This window comes from Centruroides vittatus, unplaced genomic scaffold, assembly GCF_030686945.1.
Source record: "Centruroides vittatus isolate TY-2023 unplaced genomic scaffold, ASM3068694v2 scaffold_899, whole genome shotgun sequence".
Lineage (NCBI taxonomy): Eukaryota > Metazoa > Arthropoda > Arachnida > Scorpiones > Buthidae > Centruroides > Centruroides vittatus.
In genome coordinates, this window is record NW_027122719.1 from 1,137,225 (window position 1) to 1,161,256 (window position 24,032).

Below are 24,032 nucleotides of genomic sequence, written 5' to 3' on the forward strand. Positions count from 1 at the left end.
CTTACGTGCTCGTAGACAAAAACGGCTATTATAAGAAAGATAATTCCATAGATGACACAGACAATAAGCAGCGACATAAATAAAGAATGTTGTAGACGCCGGCAGTAGCATCGTTGAAGTTCTTCGATTTCAACAGACGATGGAATGGTGTCAGACGGATCGACATTGCCTGTCAAATTTTTCCTATTAAAAATAGATATTTATTAGAAACTGTATAATCGTAAGTTATTTTGTCTGTCTATAAATATTTATATTTAGTAAATTTGTATCTATTATTGTTATTTGTTGATTTCGAAAAATTGTTTTAGTCAGCGACGAATTATCAATGAAGCCCGAGCTTAAACGATCCCCCCCCCAAAAAAAAATGCAGCAACGAGTTATTTAACTTTCCCAGCAAGATTTGGTGGAACCATCTGTTATCATATTTTATTGAAAAAACTTTTTATATTTTTAATTATTATAAAATAACAAAAAAAACTTAATTTTGAGGGTAGGTATGGGTTTTAGGAAAAATTGTAAATGCTAATAATAAGTAAAATTGTCATTAAGTCAGACCTTACTTGAGAAATGACATAACCTTCTTTATCTCCCCATCCCATCGACTTTTAACCAAAATTTAATAATAGTCCCCACAAAACACAAACCTCCCTGCAAAATTTCAGAAATTTTCGACAAAAAGCAGAGGAGTTATTAAGCTTCAAGCATGATGAAAAAATCGTGCCCCCAAACACTAACATCCATATACACAGAATCCTTTTTTTTTTTTTTTTTGCATTTCTTGACGTTTTCATGTCACGAGTCCAAAAATGTAAAAATCTTCGGGGGGATCATTTTTTGACCGATCGCCATACTTTACTTCTGTTATATATAACAGCTGGGAAAAGTAATAATTGTATATTTATAAATAATACTCATAAATGAAACATCCAAATAACCTCGAAGTCAGTCGACTCTTAAGACATCTATATATATTAATTTCTCTACTAGGAATAAAGAAATCTTCAAAATATGCAAAATTTATCATCACTTGGTAATAATATTACCTTCGGTAATCTTAAACAAGCAACATTTTTCCGTTTCCTTACAAAGAAATCATTAAATAATCTTCACATATTGAGCTTCTAAGAATTTAGTTTCTAAAATTATTCTACAACAGATAAATTATGAAAAACTCGCTAAGAAGCTAGAAATATTAGTACTATTTTTCCATAAAGTTTTATTATATTCCGTTTTAAATCCTCATGAATTTATAAAAAAGTCTCAAAATATAAAATGTTTTATATCATCATAATCTTAAATTTTTAAAAACAACGGATACCAATTTTTTATCATAATTTCTTGAAATATGCAGTGATATTTAAGATAAAATAGCGATTGAACATTAAAAATTTAAAGTTACCATAAAAATGATCATATATTGAACGACGAGAAAAAATGCTTATGTTGGCTTTATTGTCAAGTTAAATCGGAATTTACAAAGATAATATTGTTGTTATAAAAATTAAATGTGATTTATTTTTAATAACTTTGTTTTTCGTACAGATAAAAGTGAAAAACATAAAATGTATAACTTTTATTTGCAATATGCTATCGTATTACAGACAATAAATAAAAATAAATTTAATTACATGCGAATATAACACGTATTGAATTTGTACTATTTAATTTATTTACCTTTCAGAAATAAAATATAATTTTTACTACTACTATTGATTACTACTATAAATTGAACAATTCTTCTGGATCTAATTGCAATATTACTGTCACTAAATTGTATAACTTACATATAAAATGAAAACATTTGTCTTGTTATTTAAGCTAGAATAAATGTTGCAATTTGCTCCTTGTTCATGTCATAAAAGTATTACATTAAAAATTTATTTCATTTCTTACAAGTGATATAACATTAAAGCAATTCTATTGACATATTTTCTATGTCAAAACAAAAATATAGAGGTTCGTTCTCTTATCTATCTCTAATATAGAATGTAGTCTTATAAGAATCAATGATATTTGAATTCATAATGAAATATTAAAGGAGTTATTACAAGAATTATTACATCAAAATGGAATATTTTTTATATCTATAAATCAATACTAATACTTAATACAATAAGTCTCATCTAGAAATTTAATTTATGTGCTTAGGCGAGCAGCATAAAAATTTTACACTGATGTGATTGAATGATTGAAATTTTTTTCAATACTGATTAAAATGAAATTATTTTGATTGTGTTAATTCGACAATCGTCAAGCATTAATTTAATTTTCTTATATCAAAAGTTCTATAAAAGTTTTATAGTTAAATAATAAATTTACTTAATTCAACGACAATACAGTAAAAATTTTCAAAATGAAATTTTAGATATATAAATATAATTCTTAAAACGTTCAACAATAACTTATAAAGCTAAAGATATTACTTTTCATACTTTTATTTTCCTATTTTAAAATTTATTTATTTTTTACCAGACTACTATATTTGAAAGTTATAATAAAATATTCACAAAATTTAATTTTTAGTGAGTAACTAGAACACAAGAGACTATACAGCCGGTCTCAATTTTGCCTATCATGAAAACAATTAATCAGCAATAATGTCGACCAACTTGATAAGAAATGGAAACGAAAACAAAATCCCGAGCCGAATTAATCATAAAGTTTATGACAAAATATCTATAATAACTGGAATATAACTGAAATGACATCACACAGTATTAATTCGATGTATTTTTTATTTACTAAACATAACTATCAATACATTCTATATATATATGTTATATATTTTCTTTTCCAAAAGATTACTTATATCTCAGAAATTTTTCGTGAATGACAGCTAGCTTATAATACCTAGGTTATTGCTTCGTCTGTTTTTAGTAAACTTGACATTTGCAGTTGTTACTTTGTAGAACAAAATCTTATTGCATATATAACACTATTATCACATACTAATATTTATATTAAAAAAGCACAAGAATAGTTTCTCACGTTGTTATAACGGATGTTATTATTGTTGTCAACAGTAAACACTTATTCATCCTTGACCTGATGAGCGTGTCTCGAATATCAAAAGAATGATCAAACACCTTGGTTCCATTTGTTTAGTAGAGGATAAGAACGAAGCTAACAATGAAAGTGAGACCAGACCTAATCCCTGGCTATAGCTATTTCTTTCATTTCGTTAAAATTCTCCAGGAACTTTGTTAATCCTCAGCATTTGTTATGTTATAATTAACTTTTTGTTTTTCTCTTTTTCTAAATCAATGTGTAACAAACTCACTTCTGTAAAATCTTTCTTGCGTTTAATCAAAACAGAATAATGTACACTTAATTATGTTGAGATATATCACTTATTTCTTATTGTAATTCACTAACAAACATTTATTCACTTATTTTATTGTGGTTATCGTATATGATATCAATATTTAGATATATACGTAAACTTTACGTATTTAAGTACTATTAAATATGCAAAAATTGGAGCTTACTTTAATAATTTTTATTTTTATATACAACAGAATCCCTATTAACCGAGGTTCCATATTATCCGAGTCGAACCTGTAAGTGAATACTATTACTACTTTTCTTAATTCTGTAATTCATAAAAGGCAGTTTAAAACGAAAACATGTATTACAAAATAATTTATTTCTCTTACCTTTCATCATTTAACTTGAATATGAAACCAACCAATTCATATAAAAATGTAACCACAATAATGCATATTTTTAATTTTAAAGTTGTTTGTATTATACATATTGGCTGTATATATTTATTATAAATGATTAAATTTAACAAAATCTAAAAATGAGGCTTCAAAGTGGCGTGTCATATAAATCTTTTATATCCATAATTTTTAATCACAAATGGTCATGGCCGTCCATTTTATTCAAGGTTCGATTATCCGAGGTTGCATCTGTCCACATTATCTCGGATAATCGGGATTGTATTATGTTTGATAAATTTTGACGCGAGAATCAATATTATGAAAATATTCGAATGTTTAGTAAAATATTCACTTATTTATCTTTGAAATAAATTGACTCAGACAGGAAAAACCTATAACGATAGTTGGTGTTTACTATTAAATTTTCCTCAAAATATTGATAAACTAGACTTGAAATATCAGCATAAAATTTCTTTAAAACTCTCTTTAAATATGCCTATGGCTATTCATCATTTTTATTTTCAAAATTTTCAATGTTTCTATAACTATATTTCGTATAATTTCGATTTTCATCAAAATTTACATAAGATTTCCTGCTAAATATTAAGAAAAAGTTTTATAGAATCCCTTAAGGTAATTTCCTTGTCAAATTTAAATTCGGTACAACACTTTAAATTGCTGTTTTAAAGTTTTTGACTAAAAGTTTATAAATAAATTCAAATATTAAATTCTAATTCTAAAAAAAAAACAAAAAATAATAATTTTTAATTCCAATATACTTTTAATAAAATTAAAATTGTCGGAGATTTTTCTTTTATCATAAATTTTTAATTATGTACTTATAGTTTATTCAAAACAACTCGTTTTGAATTGGTAATTTATTACTCGCAAACAAATTAAACTTTTTAAAAAATTTAGCTTCCAGTCACTAGAATTTTTTTTCTCGTGTTAGTGGTTTGTGGTTTGAGTATTAAGCTCGATATTTTAAACAATTTTCATCATCCTCAGCAATTCCCCACGGTATCACGCCCAGTTTGGAAAAGCTAAATTGAAGAAGTCGTCTAAATTCTATGTTAAAAATTGTAAAGTATCTTGATTTAACTACTTTCTCAATTAATAATAAAAATCGTATTTTGTTAATTAAAAAGATTTTCGTTTATTTAATACGATTTAAATAATTATTCGATAATAATACTTAAGTAAATTTATTAAAATTTGTAAGATTTATTTTACTTTACTTTACATGTACAATACAAGGTAATGTAAAACAGAGAAAATTCATTTCAAATGTGTCAAAACAATATGAAAAATCTTTGATGATAAACTTTTGATAAGAAAAAAACAATGTGTTGTTTTTTTAAAATAATTGGAAGCTGTATTATATACTGTATTTCATTTATATATTTATCACAATTTATTTATTATATGATATAATTTATTTATTTAAATGTAATGTAAAATGTATCAAATAATTTAATCATTTATATCCTGCATTTGAATAATAATATTGAGTAGCATACAATTTTAATTGATACAGACACCAACTATTTTCTGGATCAGAACAAGAATTTTCAAAAAGTATTAAAAGAATTAATTAAATATGTACTAAATTAACAAAATTAACATGTTTTAACTTTGTATATTCTTAAATATAAATGATGGGAGTAAACTATTTTGCATGATGAAAGAAAAAGGTATAAAATTCTTTCTATACCCAATACGATAATAAATGTCTGATACCTATTACCTTTAGCCATATTTATGAATGAAATAATGAAGAGGTGTTGGTTAAATGATGACGAATGAAGTCGATCTATAATGAAGCGAAGATAACGTTGATTGTTCACTGCACACCTGGGATACTGGACTCAATTAAAGAGGTGAGAGTTAATGCGATTCATTTACTTTCCATTTTATAATTTCATTTTGCGAGTATTAAAATATTACTTCCATTAACAATAATAAATAGAAAAAAACGCATAAATCTTTAATCCTAAAAAGCATTTCTATACGTGATATTTGGAAAAGATATATATATCACATATAAAAAAAGGCAAAACTCCAGCATACCTCAGATTCTTTTGCAAATTTAATGCTAAAATACAACATTTATCCTGAAGGCAATTTAATATGAATAATGCATAATGTTATGATCAATTGTCTATTTATTCATTCAATTTTATCAATTGCATCAAAGAAAAAGTTCTGAAGTCAGAAAAATGCATAAGTTGTTTTTTTTTAAATACATTTTCTAATGGATATATAGGCCTATCATTTAAAATAAAAGGAAAAACACAATAAGAGATTAGGGGGGAAATGAAAAATTTGAAAATAGTTTTAAAATAACGACAATCAACTAAACTTAAATGATCAGACGTAGAAATTTTATGATTTAATTTTATAAACAACATTTATCGGGAATTAGACATTAAATAATAAACAGATTAGATAAATATCGAATCACTATTGTATACTTAAATATTTTGACGGTTATTTTGGCAAAGCTTAAGTTAAATATAAAATTTATATTGATTTTGCTCACATTGAAAGGTTGCCTAAGTTTTTTTTTCATATTTTATATTCGCTTTTGTAAATACAAATTATTATTAAATTGTTTTCACACACAAAGTTCACATTAAAGGGATTTGACTTAATTAGCTGAAAATCTTTAAAAACTCTTCGTTAATTCCTTTTCTCTCACGTCAGCATAATGATGTCAATGAAGTCATTTCCGGTTTGGAGAAGACGTGATGTCGTTTCAAAGCCATTGGGACTAAAAACTTGGAATCAACATCTTTTTTTAGATTTTGAGAAAACTTCGTATCTTTAAGCCACAAATGATGTCAATATATCATTTTATTATTTTACTAATCTCCATTAATACGAATTGAATTTAGGCCTATAGAAAAATGGAAAGTAAACGTAATAAATTTTCTCGAATTGGCACGTTTCTTAAATCTACAGAAAGATAAATAGAGAAGAAAAATATTCAATAGCATTTTGCATTAAAAAAAACGTTGAAAATAAAGCTGCTGTAAATTTATTTTTAAATATTTTACAAAATAACCCGTTAAAATATATCCTGGGTATTAAAAAAAGAATTCATAATCATAAAAAACTTTAATATTTCCTACACAATAGAATAACATTCCAGAAAAGATTACTGAAAATATTATTACAATAAGATATTTATTATTATTGATCAGCGGGAGAAATGAGAATTTTCTTGGTTATTTAAATTTTAATTAATAATTTACAAATAGCTCACATGTAGTTTAATTTGAAAATAACATTTTGAACTTAAATAACATTAAAATAATAAAAAAACAATTAAAGTAATTACTTATATATCAACGTTTCTTTTCATACCTTTCTAATTTCAGAAAAATTTTAAAATAAACCAGCAACGAGTTGCTCAACCTTCCCGGTAACGTTTAAAATTTTGGTGCGCCATCTGTTATTATATTTTATTTAAATACTTTTTATATTTTTAACTATTATAAAATGGCAAAAACCTTAATTTTAAGGGTAGGGGTGGATTTTATAAAAATTGTAAATGCTAATAATGAGTAAAATAGTCATTAAGTCCTACTCTACTGAAGATACACACAAACCCCATTATTTCCCCATTCCCTCCACCTTTAATCACCAAAATTTAATAGCATCAGTCCCCCTAAGAAACAAACCTCCCTGCAAAATTTCAGAGATTTTCGACAAAAAGTACAAAGAGTTAAGCTTCAAAGAGGTGAACAAAATCATGCCCCTCACACACAAACATCCATAAATACAGAAATTACCCCCGAATCTTTTGATTTTCTCAATGTTTCAAGGTGTCCTAAGACCAAAAATGTAAAAATCTTAGGGGCTTTTTTTGACCGATCGTCATACTTTCCCTCTGTTATATATAACAGCCAGGAAATTAATTAGATTTTGTTAATAATTTAAAATTCAAACTGATCTTAAGATAAGTAGAATAACTATAAAAGCATTCTAAGATAAGAAATTTTATTGTTAGGTCTGATATTATATAAACTACATTATAATAATTTTTATTGCTCGTTAAAAGGAATTTTAATTCTGGAAACAATTAAGTTCAAAATAATTATATGACCCATGATCCCATTAGCTTAATGCACTTCGTTGTAGTAAACTAAATATATTCCTGTGAGAAAAATTAGATCAGTTACATAAATTATAATTTATTGAAATTCGTTGTTAAGGCAATTTATTAAATAATTCAAATACCAAATAAAATAATTACGAAATGACTGAATATATATATTTTAAAGTACGCATCTTACTGTAGGCCTACTATAACATTTTTTTTTAAAGATAAATAGAATAAAAATTTACTTTAAATTTTTATGTAACTTATTTATTATTGAATATCATGTTACAAAAGTTTTCTTTATATCAAAATATTCTGAAAACTATCAAAATTTAAATCCTTGTTTGTAATCTGGATGTCTACTGCACTACTTGTATCATTTTACACGTTTATAGATACTTTTGGAAATTTCATGACGTAAATAATATATTTTAAACTTCAATAAAATTTTATAATTTTGAACATACTGATTCTAAACTAACGTCATAAAATTACGAAATTTTAGATCCCATTCTGTTTAGAAATAATCTATGATTAACTTCAGGACCAGGATACTTATATTTCTGTCATCTTTCCGTCGGATGTGACAACTTATAATAACGAGATGAAGCAATCGAACTTTTATTACTGAAGAACTCTGACAGATTAAAATGATAATCTTCAGACTGAATGTAATTTTCCTTCATTGCACTTCGCACACCCTGTAAATAAAATATTTTCGACTTGAAATGTCAGTTCTTAATCACAGTTCGATACGGAAATTGCGACAAAGAAACAACTTTAATCAACGAAGTTCAAAACGTGTAAATTATAAACTGAAGTTTATAATATAATATTTTCTAATAGGTGTTTTTTGAGCATCACATTTAAAAAATTTTTTAAAACAGCATAAATGCTGAAACTAATGATAAAGCTTGCAAGTAAAATTTTAGAAGCTTCATACCGAATATTCAAATTTTGATGAAACTTGTAGTTTAATGGAATGAAGTTATAAAAATTTTATGCAGTAGCGCGTTATAGATTCATGAAGCCCAGCAAATTTGAATTAGGGGGCTGCATGCACGGTGTTGACTTCAGGCATTTTTCTTTGAGGGAATTTTTTGAAGGAAATATTTCCTTATAAAAGATTGATTTGAAAAGGGCAATTGCCTGGGGTGGCAATTGCCCTTTTTTCCCATAACGCACCACTGATTTTATGGTGTTAAATTGTTAGACGTTTAACAATTACAAATGTTAAAATCTAATAACACATTTTGGATGAATTCTCCTTATAAATATTAAATATTTTACAATTTTAAATAAATCTTGAATAATTATTTATTTATTACGTAGAAGAGAAATGCGTATTATAAATTTTTAGCTTTGATTTAATTTATAATACAATCTCTTTTATTTACATTTCTTATTGTAAAACGGTAATGAAACATTTAATATTACATATAAAAATTTTTGTTTTCTAATTGCTTACATATATTTAAATAATTTTATATGTTGTTTACTTATGTTTAATAACTGTGTTAATGTAATTTATTTTAATTAAATATAGTCGATTAATTTAGGATATTTTCATCTCTATTAAATATAAGTCTATAACTGTAAATGTGATAAATAATAATGTATTAACGAATGTTTCAAATTATACAAACTTTATTCTACTTACATTTTAATGATTTTCAATTAAAATGTATTAATACTTAATTTAAATGAATACTCGGAGGAAACTTTGATAGCATTTATAATTATTGAACATTTTTTTTTCTGACAATAAAAAATTTTTAATCAATTGTTTCTGTTAACATGAAATTACTCCTCATTGTTCATTTAATCAAATGGTAATCAAATATTCAAAATAACCGTTTTTTGATTTCACAGGCTGTTTTACAATCTTGTAGATTCTGTTTGATGTGATGCTGTTAAATTGGCTTTGCATAAATGTATTTAGGTGTTACAATACAATCATTTTCCAAAAAAATGGAATTGTAAAATCAATATAAACGATTATTTTCAAATACAGTCAAACCTGTTTTTATGCGCTCTTTTTATGTGCGATTTTTATTTGTGCGATTTTTTTAATGCGAATTTTTAATTTGTGCGGTATAGTTGGCGACTAGTCTCGTGCGATTCGTCATGTCTTACGTTGACTTATTATAGCTAAATAAACTTATTATAGCATAAATGCACTTATTATAGTAATATTATTGCATGAATATGCGAAAAATGAAATAATTTACTTTTTAAGTCAACAAAACACCACCTGGACAAAAATATGTAAAACAGACGATAGACCAGACGATGCAGTCAAGTGCTGACATCTGTTGTCAATAAATTCTATTTCGTACGGTTTTGAGTTATTTTCTATGTGAGACTTTTTTTATGCGGTCCCTGTTGACCGCACAAAAAAGATATTTTTTAATTGTGTTGCGAAAACTATTATTTACAGCCATTCGTGAAGTTTCGTAAGATTTCTTTTATGCGTTTTTTTTAATGCGGTCCCTATCCCCCGCATAAAAACAGGTTTGACTGTATTTCATTATTACACTATTCAGATAATAAGGAACAATTAGTTTTTGTTGAAAAAATTCTCAGTAAAAATAAATTAATTATCTATTTACGGCAGAATAAAATGTTTTAATAATTATAAATATAGTTAAAAATTTAATATGATAATAGAAAATTTATCCAAAGAAACAATTAATAAATTTTGGTAGATGATGATAAATACGATAAACATTAAAAACACTCTATAGACTAAATATGACTAAAGTTTATATATATATATATATATATATATATATATATATATATATATTGGTGAAATATTTATGTACAGTAAATATACATATATAATTAAAATCTTATTAAAATTCTTAGCTTTATGTTTTGGTAATTAAATTTTTCCAAATATTTTGAAGAGATAATTTAATTTCAAATATTAATATGTAAACTTATGAAGCAGCGAATGAAGTAGTAGTACGGGTATATCAAATTACTTACATGCTAATGAATAATAATATTTATGCAATATTGTGATAACATAGTCCAAGTAGTATACGTAAGAAATGCACAATATAATAGAAAAATTTTAGTTTTTAATAAAATAGCATATGAAAAACTTTAAATTTAAAAAAATATAAATAATTGTTTAATTACACTCTATCCATTTAATATACATGTCAATCGTGATATTTTAAACAGAATGCAAAATTAAAATTATGCATGAATTTGAATAAGAAATAATTCAATGTACAGTAAGACCCCCGCTTAACGCGGGGGATGCGTTCCTAGACGACAAAGTGCTAAGCGAAACAGCGTTAAACGAGACCATTTTAACATAGAGTAAATAGGGATAGGGGAACACACGACCAAAAAATAAGCAATTTTACTATAATTTTAAGTTATTTTTATATAAATTTTTGCATAATAATATATGTTAAATAACACATAAACATATGCGCACAGAAATGTAAAGTTAATTTTTTGTGACGAAGGTCCTGGCTCTTCTGAAATTCTTGTTTTTTGCGATAAGTCATGTAGTTTCATTGGTCGCTTTCTTCTTTCCTTACGCAAATGCCGGCAGCAGAAGATCGCATCCAAAATGCCTCGTTTTGCTTTGGCACTCCTATCAAAATCTGGATCATTCGCTACAATTTGATCAACTATTTAGGTTATCGTTACAAACCTTTTACTAAGGAAAACTGTAGAAAAATTTTTTGGGTTCTTCGTCTTCAGAATCTCTATTTTCCAGTTCTACACGAATTCCTTGTTCTGCCAGTCTTGAAGTCGTCGTTGGTAAGGCTCTTACCAGAAACCTGCAGTAACTCCCCAATATCCTTCTCGTCTACATCTCCTGTATCGATTAAGTTGACAGTTTTGTCAACCTAACAATACAGCGATAGGCTCTCCTCAATGAGAATTCTTGGATACCTCCAGCTATAACTTCTTCCACATTTCGTTCATGCATTTATCAATTAATTCTTGCCAAGCGAAGTCGATATTTCTTATGGCATCTACGATGTTATATTTTTTTCCAAAATTGCACAAAACAAACATATATTTAAGGGAAGTACAGCGCTACGACGAATTGCCACCTTTTGCTGATTGGTTCGTGTTTGGGAATAATCGTATTATATAAGAATCAATGAAATACCGCGTTAATTTGAGTCAGCGTAAATTCTGAGCGTTTTTTAGGCGTCAAGCAGACCACGTTATATTGAATCAGCGTTAAGCGTGGTCTTACTGTATAATTAATTGAGCATATCGACTGTGAAATTATTTATTTAAAATAAGGAAATTTAAATTTACAAACAGTTTAAAAATAGCAAATTTACGAGTAATGAATAATTCACAAGCTACATTCAAAACAGAATGGAAATAAACTGCAAAAGAAAAATTAATCGAACTTTAAATACTTTTATTTTAATATTAATAATTAAAATAACTTCATCATAATTAATCAGATATAGTAAAACTATTATTAAAAATTAATCGGAAATTATACCAATTACTTCACAAACTCATTAAAAAGTCTCAAATTATAAATGAATAATAACATTATTAAAATGTCATTATTGCAATATATAATTTTAAATTAAATAATATTTAAAGTTAATTATAAATTTATAATATTACTGATCTTATTAAAAAACGATAAGCAGTGACCTCGTATTTAATAATAAATAATTTTAAGATTTAAATAATATCAACTTTATATCTGCACGAATTCAAGTTGAGGTATCCGTTATTCAATCCTTGAATGAAATTTTAAAAATTTATGAAACTACACTTAAACCACATAGCAAGAATTCGTTTTAAAATTCTTTTTTTGATATTGTTAGAGCTAAGCTACATATTTTAAAAACTGAGTTTGTTCCATTTACTAAAAGAGGAAATGTAGATTTACTTAACTAAGCAACAGTGGATCGATTCACAATTCGACCTTGATATCATCCAGTGAAAACGTTAAGATAATTCATACAATGATTTAATGAGCGTAATTTTATTCAATAATAACGGATAAATTCTCAGAAAAAAACTTGTTTTTATATATTGCCTTTTTTGGATTTAACAATATTTTAATTATATCCGTGTTTTTTAATTAAAATTTTTTAAATTAAAATATTAATCAATGTATGTATAAGTCAGTATCTTCATAGATGTAATTGAAATTGCAAAGTTATTTATTTTTAATTAATGTTTTTATTTATTAAAGGTTATTTTATTACAAAATCGCTTTATTTTAAAAAGTTAATGAACAAATTTCAATTAAATCAAATACCGTAACTTATTTAAAAAAAAATATTTTTATAACTCTCACAACAGACATGATAAATGAAAAGAGGGTAAATCAGTTATAAAAAAAAAAAATGTCTAATTTTGTAAATATTATTTTAAACAACTGTAACTGAATTATAAGTAAGTTATATATATACTAGAAGGTAGGCCAGTCGTTGCTCGGGCAAAAGTAACGGTAGCGAAGATTAAGATTATTACGTTATAGTTAACCTTACCCGTTTTCATAGAATGGAAGAATTGGGTCCCCCTGTTTCTAGACTAATTAGAGAATTGTTAGATGGGTCTAAAAATATGTTCGATTTCCCGCAAAAACGAAAAAAACCGCATCTGCGTCTTGCACGTCGCTTTCTCTTAACAATTTCATTGTTACTTAACACTTCCATTGTTACTTGACACTTCCATTGTTACTTAACACTTCCATTGTTACTTTACACTTCCATTGTTACTTAACACTTCCATTGTTAATGGAAGTGTTAAGACTTAATCCTGTCCCTCTCCCCCGTGGGAAGAAATTTCGAAAAGTCCCTTTTTAGTGTGCGTCTTCGTGACGTACCCTAACTGTGTACCAAATTTCAACTTTCAACTCTTTACCGTTTGGGCTCTGCACTGATTATTATTATTATTATTATCATTATTATGAACTCGTCTCGATTATATATACAAGGACGACGCCAGCCAATGGGTAAGGGGGGGCAAGATGATGTAAATTGATAGAGGATATGAATTGTATGTAGATAAAATAGAAACGATTCATAAAGTTTTAATCATTTACTATGTGCCGGAAAAGAAATATCTCAAATAAAACATTTTCTTTAACTTACAAGAAGCCTAAGAAGATTATTTTAATTAAAACTTTGCATTTAAATAACTTTTTCGAATTTCTAGGGGAGGGCAACTGCCCCTCTGCCCCTCCCCCTGGCGACGCCCTTGTATACAGTAGAGAGTCGATAAGTGGAACCAATTGGGGACTGGGGTCCTTCCAGTTAATGATTTGTTCCAGTTTCCGACTTTGTACGAAAAAATACATTAACCTGTCCGATGTTCAAATTTTTCTCCGTTGCGTATCGCTTCCTGTTGAATTTTTCTCCGTTGCGTGTCGCTTCGTGTTGAATTTTCGTCGATTTTAAGCCTAACAAAATTTTTTTAATAATCATCGAGGCTATCGTATCGTTAAAAATTATTTCTGCATTTTGTACAAACAAAATAAATATATTAAAGAATATAAAAAAACATGAAAATTATACTTTAGAAGTAAATTTAGTATCAAAAACATTTGATTCAGCACGACACAGTCCGACTGAAAATCGTTCCACTTTCCGGTCATTCCACTTACCGACGTTCCACTTATCGACGCTCTACTGTATATATACTAGTGGGTGGGCCCGGCGTTGCTCGGGCAAAAGTAACGATACCGAAGATTAAGAATATTTACCTTATCCGTTTTCACAGAATGCAAGAATTGGGCCCCCCTGTTTCCAGACTAATTAGAAAATTTTTAGATGGGTCTAAAAATATGTTCGATTTCCCACAAAAACGAAAAAAACTGCACCTGAGTCTTACACGTCTCTTTCTCTTAACAATTTCATTGTTACGTAACACTTTCATTGTTGACAATTCCATTGTTAGGTAACACTTCCATTGTTGATGGAAGTGTTAAGACTTAATCCAGTCCCTCTCCCCCGTGGGGAGGAATTTCGAAAAATCCCTTCTTAGTGTGCGTTCTCGTGACGTACCCTAACTGTGTACCAAATTTCAACTTTCAACTCCTAACCGTTTGGGCTCTGCACTGATTATTATTATTATGTTGGGTTAAGTGAGATATACTTGGTTAACACCGGTGGCTGTGTACTATGCCGGACCAAAGTCAAGGCATAGTAACCAAAACAGAAATTAAAGAAGTGTATCAGTGTGTGTGTCTGTATTCAGGAATTTTCTCACAATATGACATGTATTCAATATAGTGGCCTTCTGTAGTGTGATGTATGTGTTTCTATTCAATTCTAATGTGCCCAGGCTTTTGTGTAGTGTTTGTGGTATGACACCTGTAGAGGAGAGAACAACAGGTACAATAAGCACCCTATCCATCCTCCACAGATGCCTTATTTCCTGGGCGAGTTCTGTGTACTTGCTAATTTTTTCAGTGCATGCGTTTTGTATATTGTGTGTGTTTGGAATGGATATGTCTATAATGTATGTGATTTTATTGTGTTTGTCAATGAGTGTGATGTCTGGTCTGTTGTGGTAAATTCTGTGATTATGGCTCTGTCGTAGTACATTTTGTGCGTGTTGTTTTCCAATACTGTCTGCGGAATGTATTTGTAGTATGGTTCGTGGATGTCTACTAATTTGTGTTTCTTTGCAAGCTCTTGGTGTATTATATTTGCTACTTGATTATGTCTGTGTAAATAATCTGTCTGTGCCAAGAGCTTGCAACCAGAGGTGATGTGTTGTATAGTTTCTGGCATGATGTGACATTTTCTGCATGTGTCATTTGTGAGTGTTGCATCTTTGAGTATGTGTTTTCTGTAGTTTTTAGTATTTATGACCTGATCCTGTATGGCAATCATGAATCCTTCCGTCTCCCCAAAGAGGCATCCCCGAGCTAACCAGCTGTTTGACGCAGTTTTGTCAACAAAATCCTGGGCCAGATCATAAGGATGCCTGCCATGGAGTGCCTTTCGAGCCCACAATTGCTTAATGGTGTCTATGCTTTTTATATGTTGTGTTGTGTCCATATGATGCGAGTGTAAGTTTAATGGTGTGTTATTCGAATCTGCTAGAGTTACTGCTTTATGTAATTGTGATGTTTCTTGTTTTTTATAGAAAAACTCTCGCAGTGACTGTATTTGTTTGTAGTGAAGGTTAACTATGTCAATCAGGCCACGTCCGCCATCTTTACGTGGAAGGGTTAATCTTTCTGTGGCAGATTTAGGATGATGTTGTTTATGCTTAGTAAGTGTTGTTCTTGTTTTCCTTTGGAGTTGCTCAAGATCTGTGTGAGTCCAATGTATAACTCCAAAAGAATATGTGAGTACTGGAATGACATATGTGTTTATTGCTTTAACTGTATGTTTTGCATTTAACTCTGTTCTGAGAATAGCATTTAACCTACTTTGGTATTCTTTAATTAATCTTTGCTTTATTTGTGTATGTTCTGTTAGTTTGGCCTGTTGGAATCCTAAATACTTGTAGAACTCGCCCTCTTCCATGGATTCAATAACGTCTCCATTTCCAAGTGCAAAATCTTCTTTCTTCAGGATTCCTTTTTCTATGTGAACTGTTTTGCATTTATCTAGGCCAAATTCCATTTGTATGTCCTTGGTGTATGAATGTGTGATTTGTAGGAGTTGATGAAGTTGTTTTTGTGTGGATGCATAAAGTTTTATGTCATCCATGTACATGAGATGTGACAGTGTAAACTGTGTTGTTTTTTCATGTCTGATATTGTAGCCATATTGTGTGTTATTTAACATGTTGGATAATGGGTTCAAGGATAGGCAGAAACAGAGAGGACTCAAGGAATCTCCTTGAAAAATTCCTCGCCTAATAAAGATTTGGTTTGTTTGTATGGAGAGTGTTATGAACCCTGAGATGTAGTGTTGTTCTCCAGTGCTGCATAGTGTTTTGGAAGAATGTAATGAGTGATGGATGTATTTTGTACATGTGTAGAATATGTAGCAGCCAACTGTGTGGAACACTGTCGAATGCTTTTCTGTAGTGTATATATGCCATGTGTATGTTTCTGTGTTGTTTGTGTGCTTGCCGTAGAATGACTGAATCTATGAGTAACTGTTCTTTGCATCCCCTGTGATTTCTACGGCAAGCTTTTTGTTGTTTCGTTAGAATGTCGTGTTCTTCAACATGTTTGTATATTTTGTTTGCAATACAGGATGTCAATAATTTGTACAGTGTTGGAAGACATGTAATTAGTCTGTATTGTGTGGGGTCTGTGGTACTGTTGTTTTTAGGTTTCATGTAGGTGATGCCCTGAATAAGAAAATTCGGCATGTCTTGTGGATTGATGATGATGTGTGTTAGGTGTTTAGCTAGTTCCTGGTGCAGTGATGTAAACTTTTTGTACCAGAAATTGTGAATGTTGTCTACACCAGGTGTCTTCCAGTTGTGTGTTCTGTTAACAGTGTATTGGAAATCGTGTATGCTTATTTCAGCACAGGGCATAGTTGGTATGTTGTGCAAGTTTCTGTTCTCCTCCTCGATCCAGCCTGCTTCAGCATTGTGCGTGACAGCACTGGACCAAAGAGAAGACCAATATGTTGTGAGTTCTTCTTCTGTTGGTGTGCCACTGTGCTGTGTATTAGTGTTTGCTTTGTTATTAATTTGTCTGTAAAAGAGTTTTTCATTGTTTGTAAATAATTTATTTTGTTGTTTTCGTAGTGTACATGTTTTGTATCGTTTGAGTCTACGTGCTTTGGCAGCAAGTTTTTGTTTTAGTGTATCAATGTATTCTGTAATGCGTGTGTTGTGATGTTCATGTTTTGTGTGTGTTTTTATTTTCTTGAAAATGTTTTTGAGCTGTTTCCTTAATTTGGGTGTTATGTTGTTTTTAGTGTATTGTGTCAGCCTGCCTAATTGCTGTCTAATGTCATTTATTTGTGTTTCTATTCTTCTCTGCCAGGCAGGCTTGTGATAGAATTGTGTTTTCTGTGTATTTGTCTGTGATTGTACTTTCAGTCCATGGTGTGTCACTACTGTGACTGCCCCAGCATAAACTAATGTATGAATGTCTGAGAGTGTAGAAGTTAAATGAATGTAGTGTGGTAGTAAGTGAATGTTTACATAATTTAGTGTTTTTCCTACTTCCTTTGACGTGTTGATTTTTGGTATTCGTGGTCTTTGTGTGGGATCTGTACCTGTATATTTAGTGAGTGTTTCCTGAAATATAAGTGAGAGCGTATTAACTAAATCCATGTCTATGTTATCAGTGATGGATGAGGAAGTGTCTGTAGTATCATTAGTGGTAATTGTTGTATGTGTTTTATTATCAATGCTTGTTGCTGGATTATCCTGACAGGTTACATGATCTTCATTAATGTTAGATGTTTCTGTCTGTTGATGTATTTGATCAGCAACCTGTTCTTTGATAAGTTCAAGTGTTGTTTGGGGAATAAGGTTGTTGTGTATAATTGTTCTTTTTTGATCAATAACCCTTTGTTCGGTGACAGTGAGATGAGGATACTGTTGTGTGAATCTATGGTGTAGTTGTTGTCTGTACGCTGTCATGTTTGTTTCAAGTTTTGTGATCGTGTAATAATTACGGATGATAAACTCGTTCATTTCTACTGTCCATTTCATCCGTTGGCGTGGTTTTCCAGCCTTTGTGGTCTGTGGATGCATTGCCACAGAAACACCAAGGTTAGGTTGGTTCCTCACATCTGTTGAGGGCATTGCAGTAGCCATGCTTGGGCCGGTGCTGCTTTCGCCACCGGTAACCAAGGGAGACTGTGGCCTATTTTTCGAACGTGAGCCTCTGCCTAACCCACGAACGCGGACCTTGTTAACCCGGGCGACGTCCGAGCCGGTATCACATTTAGATCTGGTTACTACCATGATACATATCTCCACAGAATGTGGGTGTGTGGTCACTCTTAGCTTCATTTCTCCCCATAGACCTTACTGGCATGGGTGTCCCTACCAGGAGCTTGTGCTTCAGCCTGCATTGCCCTATGGATCAGTAAAATTACTGGGCTCTCCCACCGACCAGGTGGTGACCATGGGAGAGTTATTATTATTATTATTTTCATCATTATTATCATTATTATCAACTCGTCTCGATTATATATATAGATATACCATTGTTGAAAATATTAACAATAGGCTTATTTGCTCTCTTTATGATTTAACTTTTGTTTTTATTAGTTAAGAGATGTTTCTCTACCTACAAACAGAAAGACTACCAAAGTACGATTTGAAAACGCTCGTGATGGAAGCGTAGATCTCTCTTTGCTCTATTGTCTATTGTAGATCTCTCTACCATTGCTCTAATTGGTCAAATTATAATTATCAATAGAAACAAATTTATGATTTTAAGTATTTTTATTTCAAAAAAATAGCTTGATTTTTATATATATATAATGTAATTTATCATAATATTACTGCTGTAGCAGAATATAAGAAAATTGTTCTAGAAAATTTTTTGTATCAAGAAACGGAAACAAAAATCAAAAATTTATTTTACAGAAAATAAATCTTTCCTTTTTATTTTTTCTAATAAATTTTTAAAAATGAAAAACTAAATAAATGCTGTGATTAACGACTGTATTTTGCGTTACAGATTTATAAAATTTTACCCTATTAAACGTTTTTCCATATAAAAAGTTTTTTTAAAAATAATCTGTTTTGAGACGATTTTTGCTTCGTTTCTTAGTAGGTTTCTAAATAAGTGTTACTTTAGGCACTTTTTCCAACATTATTTTATCACATTTTTAAAATTGTTCTGATATTCTTAAATCTTTCTATTATGCTTTATACTTTCATTTTTATTTTTACATATGTGAACGTCAAATATAAATTTGAAATTAAAACTTTATTACGCAAATTTGTATTTGATTCCAGCTTGTTATTTCAGCAGAGTGTGTATGGTACTGAATGTATTACCATTGCCATCTTCACCTGTCTCAGATTGTCAGCGAGTCCCTAAAATTTCTATCGATGTAAAGTTGTTTTTGGTCGGATTTATTATAAGTACATATTATTTTTCTGTATATATATTTATATACCTGTGTATTTTTATATGAGAATGTTACTCTTACTTAATATATCATTTTTCCGAGCGAAGCTGGGTACTTCAACTAGTTCTAACGTAAAATTAAAAATAAAACAATTGTAACACAGAGCAAACAGAATTATTTTCTAGGTCAATCAGAAAATTGAGATAATTTATATATTTTATTAATAACAGTATATTGTCTTTAATAAAGTTCTTAAATATGCCATGATTTGGAATAAGAATTCAAAAAGACAACAAAAATGACTAAACACGTTAGGAAATCCAAAGCAATGAATGATATTCAATGTGAAGCTGCTGAATTGATTAAAATAATGCATTAAAGTAAAGAATAAACACGGTATATGAGTTATTTGTAAACCATAGAATTATGCTACGTATAGGATTAAATATCAATTTAAAATCTGTAAAATCTTAGAATAAATAAAATTTACAATTTTCTAATAAAATTTTCCTTAACATTTTTAGAAATATGTGCATGTTCGATGATATTGTTATGAAGCTATTATTTATTAAAATTAAATCAAAACAAGTTAAAATAAAAAGATCTAGTAATATCTTTCTCTCAATTGAAAGTTTGTAAGTTTAAATTTTTGCTATTAATCGTGACAAAATTCTCAATCTTTCTTATTTTATTCATTTCATTCTTGTAATCTAAAAATAATAAAGTAGTTATGAAATAAAAATATATAGGTTGCTATTAGCAAAAGTGAGAATTTATAAATAAATTTAGAGAAAATATTTTCAACTTTTGTTAATTATTCTGTAAACATTCTGAAGATATTTTATGTTAATGATTTCTTAAGCAAACTAAGACTTACTTGATAGATTTAATTATTTTTATATTATTACTTAATTTTAGTCTGATTATTTATATAAATTGCTTTATACTTTATATTTATAGTCTTGTCTTTTAAGAAATATTTTCTGAAACATATTTTGTCACTATTCTTTTATACGAGATTTATTTATGATAGTGTTTTTATCGTTCGATTTTCTCAAAATCTTTTAGTGTACTGATTGTGACATGAAGTTTTTGTGTTTTTTTTTCCTTTCGACCATTTTGACTTAAAAGTTGCACTTCAAAACAGTCAGATAACACAAAATAACACAAATTCCAACTTGCAAAATAAATATATATATGGGCATTAATTAACTACTAATGTAATTAAACCACATAGTTAACTACTAGTTACAATTACTGCCCAATTTAGTAATTAAACTGCTAGTTAGAGTAGTTTAATTCAAGCATATAGTTAACTAATTTTCATTTTAATTCCCTTATTAATTCCCTAATGTTGCATTGATATAATTCATTGTATAAAGCAAAACGAACACGTGTTGATTTTTATGAAAATCGTTCAACCGTTTAACCCGTTTTTGAGAAATTGTAGCGTTTAAAATTTTTATCTTGCTTGTTGATAAAAGTCAAATTAAAACAAAACAACCATTACATATACCTACGTTTTCGCTTTGCACATATATAAGATAATAACGGCTTTTTATGTAAGGCCTAAATATATTTTTATTTTGTTTTGTACTTGCGTCATGTTATTATCAATACTTATTACGCTATCTTTACGTTAAAATGCTGGACAGTAATTTTTATGTAAAATTAGAAATCCAGAACACAGCAATGTTAATTTGAGTGTGGTTCATTAGTGGTAAAACCACTGGTCGCAAATTCGCGCATTACCAGCATGCTGGCTGCGTGGAATTTTCCGGGTTTTCTTTATCTATATAAAGGCCAGCTTCCCGTAAAAATCCTCCTAAGAGGCACTTTTCCTTTGGCAGATCACCCAAGTGTTGCATTTCATTAAACCGTCAATCAAATCAAATCTTAGTTGAATATGTTATTAAATTACAGGCATGTAAAGAATGATTTTTAAAATTCAGCACTATACTCATCTGTAGTGCTGCAGTATAACATCTAGTTTCTTGTGAGGACAAATTTTAACATCTAGACAACGAAGAATATCGGATGAAAAATTTGAAAAGCTTGTATTCTCAGACATCAGTTAAAAAGAAAAAAAATGTTAAATAATCAGAATAAAATACAAACAGAACTGTCGTTTTAATCTAATGTTTTATTTTTTCTATTTATGAATAGTTTAAATGTAGTTAACTAGTAGTTTAAACTAGTGTCATAAAAACGAAGTACTTATAACTACATAGTTAACTAGTAGTTAAATTACATTGCCTTTTATACTGGTTAACTATTCAGTTAAATACATTTTATGTAATTAGTGTCTATTATTACCTATAGTCTATATAAGTTAAAAGTTTGTTTTACCACATAAAAATGAAATATATTTATGCTTTTTTGTAAATTTTGTTTTATATCTATTGTGATAGTCAATTAAATTTATAATGAAATATTGAGCATTTTATAAAGATTTTATAAAGTCTCTTTTGAAATGCATTTTTCCTTAATGTCATATTAATATTTTATGAATATTGCAGAAAATATTCGTTAAACTAATTTAAAAATTTCTAAACAGTCTAAACTGATGAATTTATGTAAGCTATAAGGATATAAGAAATAGATATATAAAAAATAAAATTTCTGTTTTGTTTTCAACGAGATAACGAAATAATGCATCTAACAATAGATAAAGTAGGGTTACTAAATATAACCTTCAGCGAAAATTGTAAAAACAATCTAAATTTTCTAATTTACTTGAAAATGTGAAATTTTTGATCCCTAATTTATTTTACTTCTCAGAAATTTAGATACAATGCATAAAATACTCATTTTGAATAATTCTTTTTGAAACTAATATCTTATCAAACTTTCATTTCTGTTTATGACCTCAAATTCAGGCGTTGTTTTAACTAGTTCTTTGAACTAGAGTTTGTTAATTTCTTCCCACTTTTTAATGACTACTCGTTTTGAGTCTTCAACTGGATTACTAATTCAGCATATGCTTTTCTTGATACCGGTAATACTCTCCAAACGTTTTCAATCGGGTTGTATTCTGGAAAGCATAGAATTACTTTGATTCTATTTTCCAAAAGAACTTTCAAGTAGATCTGGCAGTGTCGGAGTAGCATCATCTTGTTGCGATTTCCAAATGGACAACCCTTTGCATGCGTGCCAAACGTGGCACGCCAATGACTTTTTTCAAGCATGAAATCTAGGGCTTACCTTAAAAAATAAATATCCAAAATTTTCGCTGAGTTCTATATTTAACTTAATAGTATTTATCAATTTAGAAAATAATCTGCTAAATCTAGCTTTCTGTAGCATCATCTAGCCTCCAGACCAAATAATAATATGTTTCCAAAAATTTCGGTTGGCACGTGAGAAAATTTTTTGCATTGTACATTTGGGATTCTGGCACGCACACTTAAAAATGCTACCAATCCCTGAGTCTTATCTTCTCTCCAAAAGAAAGCGAATGCTTCTCCACCATGTCTTGGTAGTTGTGTTGGTTCATTCTACTATGTATACGAACACAATATGGTCCTGTCATCATAGCCAAAACCAGCCATATCATAACCGATCCGTTAGTTTGCTGGCACAAAAAAAAAAAAAAAAAAAAAAAATTCAGGTTCCTTTTGAAGATCGTACTAATAGTACTATAATCAACCAAGACAGAATCGTCTAAATTAAATTTATTTTCATCACTGAATACTATTTTTTCCAGATTTCCATTTTCCTCTCCACGAAATGTGCTTTTTTGCCAAAGCTATTCTTGCTGCCATTTTATCTTTAATAAACTTTGGTTGTTCTTTTCTTTTAACGTCAGATATTTACTGTTCTTAACGAGTTTCCAAACCGTGTACTGGGATACCTTAATGTCATTTCTACAAGTAGATGCAATCTGTTTCCTTTGGAATTGTGAGATCGGGGGGGGGTCCGAAAGAGTCGCGACCCCACTCGATTGTCACCAATATGTGAAACGGGGAGAGGTCAGGAGAAAGTCGTATCTCCCGTTTCCGGTTTACTTGTCAAGGATGGCTGTTCGTTTCTGATCGTTACGCGTTACGCGTTACGCGAGTGGATAGGAGGGAAGACGGAAGGGGTCGACGATAAGGCGAAGCGATATTCGAGACACAGAGGAGACCATTTAACAATAACAACAAGATTTATTAAGATATAACAATGGACACAACTACAAAATCTGACTAATTTTCCTAAGTCGCGTAGGGGTCGAGAGAGAGAGCTTACAATTTGGTTCCATACCTCATTAGTTCATCAATTGCTCATTAGTTCTTC

General features: G+C 29.2%; 1 protein-coding gene across 2 annotated transcripts in view; it reads right to left on the reverse strand.

The window, feature by feature from the left end:
- LOC136990270 (adenylate cyclase type 2-like) overlaps positions 1-24,032 on the reverse strand; it is a 150,170-nt gene that overhangs the window by 31,728 nt on the left and 94,410 nt on the right. For both annotated transcript variants that reach the window (XM_067288655.1, XM_067288654.1), the window contains exon 2: positions 6-183. In XM_067288655.1, the coding sequence (XP_067144756.1) occupies positions 6-183 (178 nt within the window). The remainder of the gene's footprint in view (positions 1-5; positions 184-24,032) is intronic.